At 66.3% G+C, this 13,437-nt stretch overlaps 6 protein-coding genes across 6 annotated transcripts in view; 2 read left to right on the top strand and 4 right to left on the bottom strand.

Annotated features, from left to right (window-relative positions):
* RHOBADRAFT_47984 (uncharacterized protein) overlaps positions 1 to 799 on the top strand; it is a gene marked incomplete at its 5' end in the record, with an annotated part of 2,600 nt that extends 1,801 nt beyond the window's left edge. Inside the window, 2 exons of the mRNA XM_018415077.1 lie at positions 36 to 384; positions 543 to 799. Coding sequence (XP_018273572.1) covers positions 36 to 384; positions 543 to 672 — 479 coding nt within the window. The 3' untranslated portion in view covers positions 673 to 799. The remainder of the gene's footprint in view (positions 1 to 35; positions 385 to 542) is intronic.
* RHOBADRAFT_51366 (uncharacterized protein) lies at positions 788 to 2,526 on the bottom strand (the record flags this gene model as incomplete). The annotated part of the gene is made up of 5 exons (XM_018415802.1): positions 788 to 809; positions 940 to 1,079; positions 1,169 to 1,907; positions 1,977 to 2,133; positions 2,220 to 2,526. The coding sequence occupies 5 exons, from the start codon at positions 2,524 to 2,526 to the stop codon at positions 788 to 790; spliced, it is 1,365 nt and encodes a 454-aa protein (XP_018273571.1).
* A 925-nt stretch (positions 2,527 to 3,451) lies between these two features.
* RHOBADRAFT_51365 (uncharacterized protein) lies at positions 3,452 to 6,965 on the top strand (the record flags this gene model as incomplete). The annotated part of the gene is made up of 12 exons (XM_018415801.1): positions 3,452 to 3,462; positions 3,570 to 3,581; positions 3,679 to 3,703; positions 3,808 to 4,031; positions 4,096 to 4,123; positions 4,192 to 4,321; positions 4,416 to 4,487; positions 4,583 to 4,608; positions 4,710 to 4,959; positions 5,027 to 5,352; positions 5,445 to 5,998; positions 6,072 to 6,965. 12 exons carry the CDS (start codon positions 3,452 to 3,454, stop codon positions 6,754 to 6,756), a joined length of 2,343 nt encoding a protein of 780 aa, XP_018273570.1. The 3' UTR covers positions 6,757 to 6,965.
* Positions 6,966 to 7,078: 113 nt separating this feature from the next.
* On the bottom strand, positions 7,079 to 8,780 carry RHOBADRAFT_33679 (uncharacterized protein; the record flags this gene model as incomplete). The annotated part of the gene is made up of 4 exons (XM_018413130.1): positions 7,079 to 7,485; positions 7,594 to 8,281; positions 8,363 to 8,687; positions 8,721 to 8,780. The coding sequence occupies 4 exons, from the start codon at positions 8,778 to 8,780 to the stop codon at positions 7,146 to 7,148; spliced, it is 1,413 nt and encodes a 470-aa protein (XP_018273569.1). The 3' UTR covers positions 7,079 to 7,145.
* A 308-nt stretch (positions 8,781 to 9,088) lies between these two features.
* RHOBADRAFT_51363 (uncharacterized protein) lies at positions 9,089 to 10,718 on the bottom strand. The gene is made up of 7 exons (XM_018415800.1): positions 10,650 to 10,718; positions 10,543 to 10,580; positions 10,449 to 10,474; positions 10,297 to 10,374; positions 10,135 to 10,219; positions 9,997 to 10,061; positions 9,089 to 9,920 (listed from the first exon to the last, which is right to left on the bottom strand). Exons 2-7 carry the CDS (start codon positions 10,567 to 10,569, stop codon positions 9,188 to 9,190), a joined length of 1,014 nt encoding a protein of 337 aa, XP_018273568.1. The 5' UTR covers positions 10,570 to 10,580; positions 10,650 to 10,718; the 3' UTR covers positions 9,089 to 9,187.
* A 531-nt stretch (positions 10,719 to 11,249) lies between these two features.
* Positions 11,250 to 13,264, bottom strand: RHOBADRAFT_51362 (uncharacterized protein; the record flags this gene model as incomplete). Its single annotated transcript, XM_018415799.1, has 9 exons — positions 11,250 to 11,472; positions 11,543 to 11,607; positions 11,696 to 12,049; positions 12,117 to 12,476; positions 12,543 to 12,791; positions 12,849 to 12,884; positions 12,947 to 12,995; positions 13,059 to 13,137; positions 13,206 to 13,264. The coding sequence occupies 9 exons, from the start codon at positions 13,262 to 13,264 to the stop codon at positions 11,293 to 11,295; spliced, it is 1,431 nt and encodes a 476-aa protein (XP_018273567.1). The 3' UTR covers positions 11,250 to 11,292.
* Between the last annotated feature and the right edge of the window lie 173 nt (positions 13,265 to 13,437).

Here is a 13,437-nt window from a genome sequence, read left to right as displayed (position 1 = left end):
GAACCGGAACTGACTTGTGCCTCACGTTCTCGCAGCCGCCAACTACGCGCAGCTCCCAGTCAACGCGCCGCTCAACCTGCCCGCCAACTTCCAGCGCGACGGCACCATGGCGTTCCACAACCAGGGCGCGCGCCCCAACTACAAGTCGACGATGCAGAAGCTCAGCTACAAGCCGCAGCCGTACCAGTTCGACAAGCACGAGCAGTTTGTCGGCAACCTGTGCGTCGAGCTGAGCGAGGTCACCGAGCTCGACTTTGAGCAGCCGCGCCAGCTGTGGGAGAAGGTGTTTGACGACGGCGCGCGCAAGCGCTTCATCGGCAACGTCGCCGGTCACCTCGGCGGCGCCAAGAGCGACGAGATCAAGCAGCGTACCCTCTCGGTCTTGTGCGTCTCTGCCTCTCCCTCTCTTTTCCACCCCAGTGCCTCGTCGTCTCCCTCCCCATCGTGGTCGGGGCACTTTCCCTCTCCCTCTCTTTCTCGCCTCTTCCGCCGTCACCTTCTGTATCGCCGGTGCACGTACTGACGTCTCGCTCCTTCTACAGCAACGCCATCCACCCCGACATCGGCTCCGGCATCGCCAAGGCCATGGGCGTCTCGAACCCGGCGCCCCTCAAGGCCCTCCCGGCGTCCGAGGCGCTCGAGTTCCGCGCCAACATCAACCCGCAGGCGTAAAAGAGCGCCGCAGGTTGGTCGACCCGCTTGCTGCCGCACGAGGAGGAGAGGAGGCGGTCCCGCTTGAACTCGCTGTCGTACACCCCCTCTCACTCTCGTCCTGTAACTACTCGATTTAGTGCACGCACGACGCTCGCCTCGCACAGAAAGGCAGAGGAGAGCGACACAAGTTGCACTGCAAGCGAGAAGAAAGCGTCTACTGCAAAGTCGAGCGCGGCCTCGTGCCCCTCCTCGCCCGCTCGAGCCTCTCTTCGCCCGGCCATTCACCTCATCGAGAGCGCCTGCGCCCTCAACTTGGCCTTCTGCGGGATACTGCGGAAAACGTCGCAAACGTCGCTCTTGTGGCACACGAGGCGGCCGTCGGTCGAGCACCTCGTGCGGGCGCGCAGCTCGGCGCAGAGGTCGTCCTGCGAGCGCTCGATCGCGAGGGTCAGTGCCTCGCGTTCCTCGTCGACGGCGCGAACGAGAGAGGGAAAGAGAGAGAGGGAGGACGCACCGGGTCGACCTGGGAGAAGAGCGGGTGGCTGAGGAGCTTGGCCCAGCACTTTTGCGCGAGCCACAGGTTCTTCTCGTCCGAGACGGTCGGCGGCCGCCACGGGATCGGGAGCGAGCAGCTCTGCTGGGAAAAGTCGCACTCGGCGCACGGGATGCCGCCCTCGGGGAGCGCCGGCGGCTCGTCGTCGTCGTCGTCGCCCGGGCACGCGTCGTCGTCGTAGGCGTCGTGGGCGCGAGGAGGTGCGCCGGGCTGGGCAGGACCCGGCGCGACGCCCGAGCCGGCGGCGTCGGCGCCGTCGATCATGGACGTGAACAGGGGAGGGAGGGCGATCGAGTCGGAGAAGTCGAACGGCGCGTCAAAGTCGAAGTTGAGGTCGTCGAAGGCCGGCATGGCCGTGTCCACGAGAGGAGCGGCGGTCGGGACGCTCGCAGGGGCATGAGGTGGAGCGACAGTGTCGAGAGGTTGTGCGACTGGAGGAGGAGGCTGAGAGGTTGAGACGGGCGTAAAGTGTGAGGGAGAGGGGTTCGGGTCGGTGGGGCCCGAGGTCGGGGTGCGGCTGACTGCCGGCTTGACGTCCTCGGGCGATGTCGTGTGGGTGGGACCGGGAACGTTGGTCGTGGTGTCGACAGGCGCCGGCGTCAAGTCGTGATCGGGCGCTGACGGTGCGGTGAGGTCGACCGTAACGGCGGTGCGCGGCGGGTTTGCGCCTGCTCGAAGCGCCTCGTTCTCGGCGAGCAACCTGTCTCGGCGGTCGAGTGAGCTTGACGCACTCAGGTCGAAGCGAGAGGCGAGGCGAGGGACGACGCACCTGCGCAGGATCTCCTTGAACGCATCGAGCTGGGCCTCCTGCACCTTGACGCGCTCCTCGAGGTCGGCCGTGTGCTTCTCCTTGCGCTCGCGGAAGGCCCTCTGCGCCGCCCTGTTCTGCAGCTTGCGCTTGGCCTCGGCGTCTAGAGCAGGGTTGTCTGCGCATGGCGAGGAAGGTGTGGCTCGAGGGTCAGGGACGGGACGAGGGGTCGAGACAGAGCATGAGGATGAAGGGCGGACGCACCCTTGATGTTGTCGAGAGGCTCGGCGATGCGCTTCCTGCCGCGTTTGGTCTTGGCCGGCTTTGACGCGTCTTGAGGGAGCTCGGCGGCGGGCGGTGGAGGCGGCGTCGGCGCACGCTGGAGGCGCGAGGTCGAGGGAATTGGCGGGGGCACAGGGAGGGCGAGCTCGGCTAGCGAGAGGCTGTCGGTAGCCTGGCTGAGCGCGTTGGCTGTCGAGTGGCCGGGCGAGGTGCGCGAGTTCGGCGATGAGGACGAGGGGGCGAGGTCGGCCCTCGGGAGGACGAACACGGGCGGCTGGTGCGCTGCCATGGCGAGGGCAGGGTGCTGCACGCGTGCTGCCTCGCTGTCGAGCTCTGTCCGACAGGCTGCAGCGGGTTGAGGTCGAGGTCGCCCTCGCCGCCTCCATCTCCGAGGGCCGACTCAACTTTCGCTCCTTCACCAGCTCGTCCACCGCTCCGGGAGGCTCCCGAGCGAGCGTGTACAGCCTCGAGTGCGCTCTGTCGTCCCGCACGGCCGAATGGCCGCGTCGCCCGCGGCCTCGCGCGCTCGCCCGACCGCCCGACTCGGCTTCACCGCCAGGCTCTCGCGACTCGCTCGCGCTCATCTGCCCCCGCCCGCACTGCCGCGGCCGGTTCGTCGCGCACCAGGCCAGTCGTGTCTGCGCATCTGCGGCCGGGCGCACCGCCGCCGGGGCTTCTTAGTCCGGTTCGCAGCCGTCGCAACCAAGGGCTCATCGACCTGGAGCAACCAGATTCCCACGCATCGTGGCGGCCACGCCGTGCCTCGTCCTCGATCCCCTGACAGTGCATCAGTCCTCAACGAGGCCGCCGGACGTGCATCTCTCCGCGTTCTCATTCGGAAGCTTGCCTTGCTCGCTCCGCCGGCGCTGCTTCAGGAAGGACTTCCTCGTTCGCCCCGTCGCTGCTCGTCGCCGACTCGGCGAAGCCAGCGGCCTCGTGCCCACTCGCACGCGCAAAGTGCGCCGTTCCCGGCGTTACACATTGCGCGGGTGTGGAGCACGAGCGGCTCGATTGGCCGATTGACATGCTGCGGTGCGAGCGCTCCTCCGTCGTCGGCCTCTCGTCGTCGTCGGCCTCAAATCCGTCTTCCTCGACGCCCTTCTTGGTTCTTCCTCCTCCTCCCCTACCTCCTGCACTCGTTCCCTCGACGCTCGACGATGCACGCGACGACCGTCCTGTGCGCTCTCCTCGGAGCCAGCCCGGCGCTGGCCCACATGTCCATCTGGTGCGTTCATCTTTCTCTCTCGTCGTCCTCTGCATTCTCTGCAGCAGTCGATCGTCGTCGAGCACGCGCTGACTTCGTCGTGACCCATGTCGCCCACTCTCGCGCAGGTCCAAGGCCATGTGCGCACCACTCTCTCTCCCTCTCTCTCTCTCTCTCGCGCGCCTCGGTCATCGAGAAAGACCACCTTACTGACCCTGTCCTCCCTTTGACGAACAGGTACGGCGTCGGCAACGGTTTCTCTGTGCGTCTCCCTCTCCCTCTCGAGGATGCATCGACGACTTCCGGTCGGTCGGCGTCACGACGAAGACGACCGTTCGCTAATCTCCTCCCTCGTATCGCCTACAGTACGACGCGGGTAACCCTGTCGTCCCCATCGGTCCGGGCCTCGCCTCGCAGGACGAGTGGTGGTTCAGGGGCCCGGCCTTCCGTGCGCTCGCCCCGGCGGCGAGGAGCGACGGCGCGGTCGAGCAGCTTCCCGCCGGCGGGTCCATCACGTTCGAGATCGCCTGTCACGTCGACTGGACGTCGCTCGGCCGCACGCCGACCGTCCCGGGCTCACGCCTCGACGCGTGCGTCTCCCCACATCTCTCGACGACCCTTTGGCGACGAGCTCACGCTCTTCTTCGTCCGCAGTTGCCCCACCGACGTCGGCGCCTACCATGTGCGTCCTTTCTCAAGCCCGACGGTACTTGTCGAGGCACGTTCTGACAATCCTCGAGCGTGATGCAGGCCGGCGACCCGTCCGCCTCCGACATCGACCGTTCGCTCGTCTCGGGCTGCGCTCTCGGCATCGCCGACGTCGACGACATCTCAAAGGTGACGATGGACAACCTCGCCATCTTCAGCGTCCAGCACCAGTGTGCGTCGGCGCTTTCTCGACCTCGTCCCGCTCGAGCGCGACCTTCCTAACTTCGACCTCTTCCTCCTCGCGCCCTTTTCGTCTCGTCTCGCAGGCATCCAGCAGAAGCAGACGTCGTTCGACATTCCCGCCAAGATGCCGGCGTGCACGGGCTCCAAGTGTATCTGTGAGTCGACGCTCCCTCTCTCTCGCTCCGTTCGACGCCCTCTTCCCCTCGACGTTACAAGGTCACTGACTCGATTCCCTCTTGTCGTGTCGCAGGCGGCTGGTTCTGGCTCGCCAACAACGTGCGTCGACTCGTCTCGCCTCTTTCTGAGCCCCTCGAGCGATTCGGGGCTCGTGCGCCTCCTCGCTCGACGGCGAACTGACTCCTTCTCGCGCAACGCAGGGCACGGGCAACTTCTACATGACCGCCTTCGACTGCGCTGTGACCAACTCGCCCGCCGACGCCCTCCCGATCGCGCCGCCGCAGGACCCGATCTTCTGCCGCGACAACCCCTCGAGCTGCACGACTGGGTCCAAGCGTCCTTTGTACGCCTACAACAGCCCGTCCAACGCGCCGTTCATCGACAACAACAACCGTGCCGGCTACCACGCAGCATGGTCGTTCGGCACGAACGGCGCGCAGAACGACATCTGTACGCCGCATCTCCCTTTCCTCGTTCGCTCCGGCCACGTACTGACGACGGCTCCGCCTTCTCGCAGTCGCCAAGGCCACCAACGTCACCGTCACCTCGGCAAGCTCGTCCGCTGTCAGCACGGCAGTCAGTTCCTCGTCGTCGGCGTCCGCCATCGCCTCGTCGTCGTCGGACGTCGTCTCGTCGGCCTCCTCGACCGTCGCTCCCAGCGCGGCCTTGTCGTCGTCGGTCCTTCCATCGTCGACTATCGTCAGTAGCGTCGCCTCGTCGGCTGCGCCCGTCGCGAGCGCCGCCCCGCTCAAGAACTACGCTCGCGGTACCGCAACGGGCGCCTCGACCTGGATCGACAACGGCGAGCCGCAGCTGGCGGCCGACGGCGACATGTCGACGGCTGTGCGTCCCTCTCTCTCCCACTCTCGAGCGACTGTGTCCTGTCGAGCCGAGAACTGACTCTGTCGCGCACCCGCTCGGACCTCGCCTCGCAGTGGATCAGCAACGGCGAGACGATCAACGCCTGGATCGCGTTCGACTTTGGCACCAACATCGCCATGAACCAGATCGTTCTCAACGAGCTGTCGTCGTCGACCGACCACATCACCAACTGCGCCATCATGCTCTCGTCGCAGGAGATGATCTGGCTCGGCCCGCTCAACAACGACGGCTCGGCGACGACGTTCAACTTTACGACCCGGTACACGTCGTCGCTCTACTTTGGCGTCTTTGGCGTGTCCGACACGACCGACAGCGTCGGCCTCACCGAGCTGCAGATCTTCAACAACCCGAGCGCCACCATCGGCGCCGCCGCGACCGTCCCTGCCGCGTCGGCGACCTCTGCCGCCGCCGCCCTCTCGTCTGCGGCCGTCAGTGCGACTGGCGGTACCCCTGAGGCGACGGTCTCGGCGACTAGCACGTCGAGCTCGGCGCCGGCGGCGACGACCACCGCCCTCACCAATTACGCCCTGTCGGCGCAGAAGGCCGCCTCTTCCTGGATCGGCGGCTGGGACCCGGCCAAGGCTGCCGACGGCAAGACCTACACTACGTGCGTCCCCTGCTCTCCCTCGTCGCCTCGAGCGTCGCCTGAACTGACCGAGTCCTTTTCCTCCTTCCCACAGCTGGGTCACCAACAACGAGCTCGCCGGTTCCTGGTTCGGCCTCCAGTTCAGCGGCGAGACGACGATCAACCAGGTCGTCCTTTATGGCCGCCCGAGCGCGTCGCAGCAGGTCACCAACTGCGCCATCCAGTTCTCGGACCAGTCGATCCTGCCGCTCGGACCGCTCAACGCCGACGGCAGCGCGACGACCTTCAACTTTACGGCCAAGTCGACGTCGTCGCTCTTCTGGGGTGCACTCGCCGTCACGTCGAGCGCGACGCAGGTCGGCCTGTCGGAGATCCAGGTCTTCAACAACCCGTCGGCCGTCGTCAAGAGCCCGGCTCTCCCCGCTCAGAGCAGCGCCGCCGTCGTCGCGTCGATCCAGGCCATCGCGGCCGACACGGTGGGCGCCGTCACGTCGCTCGTCGGCGGCGTCGTCGGGGCCATCCTGCCCGCCGCGTCGTCGGCCACCTCCCCGGCCGCGACCGCCGCAGCTTCGACCTCGCCGGCGTCGGCCTCGGCGGTCAAGCGCGGTCTCGTCGCCGCCCCTCGTCACCCTCGCGACTTCTCGAGGCGCGACGCCGAGCTGGACTCGGCGCCCGAGCCTCAGACGACGGCGCCCGCTCGTCGCTCCCTGAGCGCCGAGTCTCTCTTCGCGGGCATCTCGCCTGTGTGGGACGCTCCGGTCGACTCGGCGTCGGCGTAAAAGCAGGCCTTCTGCGTCTTCCCTCTCCCCTGCCCCATCTAATCTGTAGCATCCTCTCGCGTCGTCGACGTCCACCTCCTTCTCTTCCTCCTCGTGTCGTGCTTCCTCCCTCAGCATGTAGCAGCAGCGCGCTCTCCCTCTCTGTCTATACGTCCACTCACGCACTCCTTCATGTAGCTCTGCAACCTGTACTACCCGCCTCCCTCCTCGTGCGCTCGCTCGACGCCTCGTCTTCGTGTCTTTCGCCGAATGAGAGGCTCGAGCACGAAAGGCGAGCTGGCTTGCACTCTCTTCTCGCTCAAACAGTCCGAAAGACGCAAAAGGTGGGGCGCAGAGGTGGTTACAGCAGACAAGGGAGAACGAGAGACAAATCGGGAGGAGAGAGGCGTCTACGAGGAGAAGGGGAGTGCGCGGAAGATGTTGAACCCGTCGGACGCGGTCGAGACGACGACGCCGGGCGCCTGCGGGTGCCAGTGCACCTCCTTGATGTCCTGCTGGCCCTGGTGGCAGAAGAGGAGCTGTGCGGGCACGTCCTTGAGACGGTCGGCGTCGTCGCCCGTCGGCCGCTCGTCCTCGTCCTCCTCGACCGAGAGGTCCCACAGCGTGACCTGGTCGTCGGCGCCGGCGGCGGCGAAGCACGACTCGTCGGTCGGGTGCCACTCGATCGACGTGATGGGCCCGGTGTGCCAGTTGAACGCGGCGACGGGCGTCGGTGCGGGCGCCTTGGTGCTGCAGGAGGTGGGAGAGCGAGGCTCGAGTCAGTCTCATGCTCCCTTTGTTGACCGTCGCGCCGACGCAAGGAGACGAGAACGAGAGAGAGAGAGAATGAGGACGCACCCCTTGAAGTTGCGCAAGTCCCACACCTTGATGCCGCCCTCGTCGCCGCCGGACGCGAGGAGGTAGTTGGTCGACAGGTTCCAGCTGATGACGTTGACGTCGCTGTCGTGCGCGCCTGCGACGCCGATGACGCTCTTGCGGTCCTTGACCCGGACGTCCCACACGCGGATCGAGCGGTCGGACGAGCACGAGGCAAACACGGTCGCCTCGCTCGGCGACCACTGGATGTCCTCGATCGAGTCGGTGTGGGACGTGAACGGTTTCGGCGAGGGCGTCGCCGACGTCGGGGTAAGGGTCGTGAGGTAGATCTTGCTGTGGATGTCGCCCGACAGGAGGCGGGCAGAGCTCGATGCGCCGCCGATGGGCTTGGCCCAGTCGAGCGCAAAGCCCTCTGCGCGGCCGTGGCTGTTGATTGTGAACAAGGGCGTCTTGGACAGGGTGGACGAGGCGGTGGCGGGCGACAGGAGCGAGTTGAGGTGCGGCGCGACGTCGAAGATGTGGACCTTGCCCGTCTCGGCGAACGTGGCGACGTGGTAGGGGTTGGGCGGGAGGGGAGGGCCGGTCGACAGCGGGTTGCCGAGCGGTCGTGCGCGGATGCGGTTGACGCCGCCCTTGTGCGGGATCGAGCGGTACGTGAGGACGGGGTCGTCGTCCGTGTCGTCGTCGTCCGAGTCCTCGTCGTCATCGTCTGCGGGAGGGAAAGGCAAAGAGGTCAGGCCTCGGGCCCGCACAGATGCGCACGATGGAGAGCAAAGAGGGTGAGACGCACTCTCGTCGCGCCTCGTCTTGCCCAAGCTCTCCCACCTCATGACCGTGACCTCGTTGGCGGTCGGGTCCTGCGCCTGAGTGCCGGCGACGAGCGCGCACGACACCGGGTAGCCCCTGCGCTCCTCGCCGTCGTTGTCGCGCAGGATGTCGAACGAGAGGGACGGCCAGGTCGGGACGAACGAGTGGAGGAGCGGGTAGGTCGACAGGTCGGGCGCGAGGTACTCGCCCTCCTCGAGCTTGCCGCCGGGCAGGTAGGGCTTGGGCGAAGGTGGCCGCGCCTCCTCCTGGTCGCCGCCGTCGACCTCCATCCCTGCGCCGTCCTCGTCCTCGTCATCGTCCTGCTCTGCCGCATCGACCACCTCGCCCAGGTCGGCGTCCTCGGCGAGCTCGTCCTCCCACTGGTCCTCGAACTCGCCCATGCCCTCCTCGTCGACGGCGGCACGGTCAGCCGCGGCCGGCGCGGTGGACGACTTGGTCGCGGGGCGGTCGCCGACGGGGGAGGAGGCGCGCTTGCCCATGGTGAAAGGAGCTGCGAGGAGGGACGAGGGGGCGCTGGATCAGTCCTGAGTCGACAGCAGGGCACTGCTGAGGTGCACGCAGGACTCACGCGGGTGTGGATGAGGCCGGAGCGAGCGTTGCTGATGAGGACGAGGCCTGCCCCGAGCTTACGAGAGGAAGCCAGTCCAGATCACAATCTCTTGCGAGAGCGGGCGAGTCTCGAGTGTGCGACGGCGGGACACACAGGCATCGCAGATCCGACGAGGACTACAACAAAGACAGACAGAGACAAAGAGAAAGACCCGCAGCTCGAGCCAGAGGACCCTCCTCACTTGCTCCCGCTCGCCGGCTTCAGCTTGATCCCGAGCTTGTTGGCGAGCGCGCTGTTGGCCTTCTTCTTCTTGGGCGGCGCCATCGACCCCGACGCCTTGCCGACGATCGCCCTCGACTCGGCAGAGAGGAGCGACGCCGCACTCGGCTCGACCGTGTCGAGCTTGCGCTTGACCGCCGTGCTCGTCGACGCCGCCGCCGCCGCCTTGGCGCCTGCGCCCGACGCCGAGCCCGAGCCCGAGCCGCTCGCGACGGGTAGGTCCTCGCCGTCGCGCGGCGTTGTCGGCGCCGAGCCCGACGACGACTCGGACGGCGCGCCGTCGTCGAGCTCGATGTCGGGCACGCCGTCGAGATACGCGCGCCCAAACACGCGCCGCACCTCGTCCTCGTCCTCTTCCTCCTCGCGCCTCTGCCGCTCCTCAAACTCGGTCAACTTGCGCTCGAGCGCCGTGTCGCCGACCTCGGCGCGCGAGCTGATGTGCTCGAGGATCCGGGTCGAGTCCTCCTTGCCCGTCTTCTCGAGGCGCGAGTTGCGCGACTTGATGGCCGACAGGGCGTCGAGGATGTCCATCTCGCGCTTCGAGTCGATCGCCTTGTTCTCGAGCGCCGCCATCGGGTTGTTCTCCTCCTCCTCGAGCCGCGCGAGCTTGTCCTCCTCGACCTTGTCGTCGTTGCCGCGCCACGGCTCAAAGTTGCGCTGTGCGCCGTGCTCGCAGTTGTAGTCCGAGTTTCTGTCGGAATGAGGGATGGTGAGCAGGTCGGTCGAGAGGCCGTGTCGCGCCTCCAGAGGGTGGAAGAGGGACGCACTTGGGGTCGGTCTTGAACGTGATCTCGGACGAGCACTGGGTGCACTTGATGTAGAAGCGGAAGATCTGTGGGGGTGTGGAACGTCAGACTCGCTGCTTCGGCGGCAAGAGGGAGGGAGGGAGAGGCTCGAGAACTCGCCTTGATGCCGTAGTACTCCTCGCCCTGGACCGTCTCCTTGCGCGCGTTGAACTTCTTGCCCTTGTAGATGTACTCGCCGCAGGTGCTGCACGTGGAAAGTCGAGTCAGCGACGCTCGGCGAAGAGACGGAGAACGATGGAGAGGAGGTGGGAGGGGACGCACTTGCAGCGCATGCTGAAGGGCGACATCAGGCGGACGACCTGCTGCTTGTCCTTGGGCATCTTCCGCCGGGGAATCTTGCTGTGTGCGTGATCAAGGCGGTCAGTGTCGGCCCCGCATGGCGCGCAGAGCAGGAAGGAAAGAAGCGGGCGCACCTCGGATCAAAGTCCGGCGGGAAGTACTGCGAGCGACGGGCGAGGGTACGATAAGCGGGCGGAATTGAGGGGCAGGTGAGGGAGTAGGACGCACCTTGTTGAGGACCTTGCGCTCAGACATGGTGGCTGCGGCTCAATGGCGGGTGGGGACGAAGGAGGAGAAGGGAACGTCGAGAGGAGGGACGGCGAGCCGCTATGCGGGTAGGTCGGTCGGGCGGGGGGTCGTGGGCGGATCGCACTGCAAGAACTGCTGCAGCGGCGAGCGGGTCGAGGGTTTGTGCCGGCTGACGGGAGGAGGCGAGGTGTCGAGGTGAGGGAGGGGGCTCGGGCGCTGGCAGGCGGCCTGGGCGACTCGTAGGCGAGCTGTGGGTGTGCTGAGCGAGCTCTGCCCCTGGTAAAGCAGGACGAGGTGGTGGAAGAGCACAACCTCCTCCGCCATCCGCTCCCGCATCTCCCTCGCTCGCTCACTCAGCTCTCGCGTCTCGCCTGGGCAATAGTTGAAGGCTCCTGCAACACGTAACCCTCTCTGCGCACATGCGTCCCGTCCGCAGGCCTGCAGAGCAGCGAGACCGCGCACTGTGTCCCTCTCGACACTCTCATCAGCTCCTCGCTCTCCTGGTCTCCCACCTCGTCAGATCCACTGCAAGACGTGCTCAAGACGCTCTATAGCTGCTCCGAGGGGCCCTCGCCACCTCGTTGGGTCCGAAAAGCGGCCGCAGGAGAGATCGTCACGCTCGCTTTCTTCCACTCTTGCTCGCTCCCTCTCGAGGAGCGCGTCCTTCCCGCTGCGTCAAAACGAGAGACAAGTGACACATAGGTGACAGTACACACGCGCTCTACAGCTCTATTGCGCCTTGCCCTCCTTCCTCTGCGCCTGCTCCTCGCGCGCTTGCCGCTCGGCCTTGCGACGCTGTACGACGATGACGGCGACGAGCACGAGCGTGCCGACGACGACCCAGGCGATCTCGACACCAAAGTACTGGCCGAAGCGCTGCTTGGTGCCAAAGATGATCGTCTTGCCGTTCTGCGAGGGGAGAAAGGAAGGTCAGGCCATGCTGCAGGTACACGTGGCGAGGGGGACAGGAGGGGCGCACCTGCACGGCCTGGTAGATGGGCGTCACAAAGCCGTACGAGTAGAAGTGGTCGAGGTTGGCGATGTCTGCGCCAGGGCAAAGGCGAACGTCAGTCTCGAGCTCCCGGGCCTCGGCGAGAGAGAGAGAGGGAGAGAGAGAAGCGACGGGACGGACCGTAGAAGACGGGGCTGATGTTGAGGATGATCCACAAGATGAGAAAAAAGGCCGTGTACTTTGGCCCGAGGAGCGAGAGCGCCACCTCCATCGGCATGCCCGCCGCCCACTGTGCCAAAAAGTTGCTGCACCAGAACAGCGGGAACCCGCCGTGGCCGTAGAACCGCTCGAACGAGACCTTGAAGACGAGGGTGACGAGCGAGATCCACAGCGAGATGAAGAGGTACTGGACGACCGGGACGAGGAGGCGCAGGGCGATGAGGTCGCCGAGTCGGAGCTTGTTCTCGATCGACTGGCGGGCGTTGAACGCAAACAGCGAGACGAAGTAGGTAAAGACGAGGAGGTAGAGCATGCCTGTCGAAAAAAGAGGGTCAGTGCTCGTGCGCAGCCTCGAGAGAGAGAGTGAGAGAGGTCGACGCACCGACCGTCGTCGCCGGGATGCCGGCAAACTCGTCGACCGGGCGCAGGTTCCACGTCGCCTGGCTAAACGGCCGGCTGAGGACGCTCGAGAGCGCCGTCTGGTTGATGCCGGCGTACGCCGCGTCGCCGAGGCCTGCGAGTCGGGGCGCCAACTGGGCGACGAGCTCGCGACTGGCTTGAGGGACGGTGTACGTGTTGATGAGGCGCGTGATGTCGGGCGTGAGCCATTGGTCGACCGTCTCGAAGTTGCGGCCCTCGGAATAGTAGAGCGTGAGCGCGCCTTGCGCCATGTAGGACGTCTGCGCGCCGCCGACGAGCTGCTCGAACGCCGAGACGGCTGCCGATGTCGCGTTGGCGTTGGCTGTCGAGGGGGGAAGTAGCGAGTCAGTGGGTGATCCTGTGAGAGAGTGAAAGAGCGAGAGCGCACCGATGACGACGGCAAAGTAGTCCTCGTTCTGGACGGCCTCGGCAGCCCACTGGTGGACGTCGACGCCGCGAGGGTTGCCGCCCGTTGCGCCGCTGATGTCGAACTGCGTGTTGTCGAGCGTCGTGTAGCCGACCTTGTACTTGTACGTGATGCGGGACGGCGCAGAGATGAGGGCCGGGCCGAGGACGGCCATGCGACCGGTCGCTGCGGCACCGGGCGAGTCGAGGTCGATGAGGCCGACGGTGAGGCCTGCCAGAGAACGTCAGGAGAGGTGACAGGGTGGCGAGAGGGAGGATTGGGACGCACGGTACAGGTTGTCGGGCAGGCGGAAGTAGGATCCCCCTGCGCGCGAGCGGAACTGGTCAGCTGGGTCGGCTCTGGAGAAGGAGAGGACGAGGACGCACAGTATATGGGCAAGACGGCGAACATGCACAGCGTCGTCAATGCGAGGCCCTGTGGACCGCAGACGGGTGAGCTGCCTGAGTTGGACGAGGGAGGAGGAGGACGAGAACTCACGAGCGCTGCGGCCTTGAGGAACGCCTTGCGCCCGTCGCGCAGTCTCGGGTCCATGAGGGAGACCTTGGTGGACGCATTGCTGCAGTGCGCGGTGCGGTGGATGAGCTCGAGGGACGGCGAGGAGGGGAGGGAGCTGATGAGACGCACTCGGAGTTGAAGGGCTCGCCGCTCAAGCCACGGAGGGTCGTGTCGGACGACGGGCGCATGGTCGGGTTGCTCGTCGAAGGCAGGGCTGGCAGGGCATGAGCAGCGAGGCGCGCGATGAGTGTGGTCGCTGGCCGAGTCGCCCGCGTCGGCTCCTCCACCTGCGTCAGCGAACGACTCGTCCAAATCGAGACCTCTCCCTCTCGCTCCTCCTCCCAGCTCTCCCTGCACGCTC

This window comes from Rhodotorula graminis (genome assembly GCF_001329695.1).
Source record: "Rhodotorula graminis WP1 unplaced genomic scaffold RHOBAscaffold_2, whole genome shotgun sequence".
Classification (NCBI taxonomy): Eukaryota; Fungi; Basidiomycota; class Microbotryomycetes; order Sporidiobolales; family Sporidiobolaceae; genus Rhodotorula; species Rhodotorula graminis.
The sequence above is the reverse complement of the archived record's forward strand: the minus strand, read 5'-3'. Positions and strand labels throughout refer to the sequence as shown.

Bases quoted from the DNA above. Each gene is read 5' to 3' on its own strand.
- RHOBADRAFT_51363 (XM_018415800.1), bottom strand. From the start codon at position 10,569: ATGTCTGAGCGCAAGGTCCTCAACAAG. The intron at 10,220-10,296 runs GTGCGTCCCCTC...TTCCACGTGCAG, and splicing joins CCCTTCAGCATGCGCTGCAA to CACCTGCGGCGAGTACATCT. The intron at 9,921-9,996 runs GTGCGTCCCTCT...TCATTCCGACAG, and splicing joins ACGTTCAAGACCGACCCCAA to AAACTCGGACTACAACTGCG.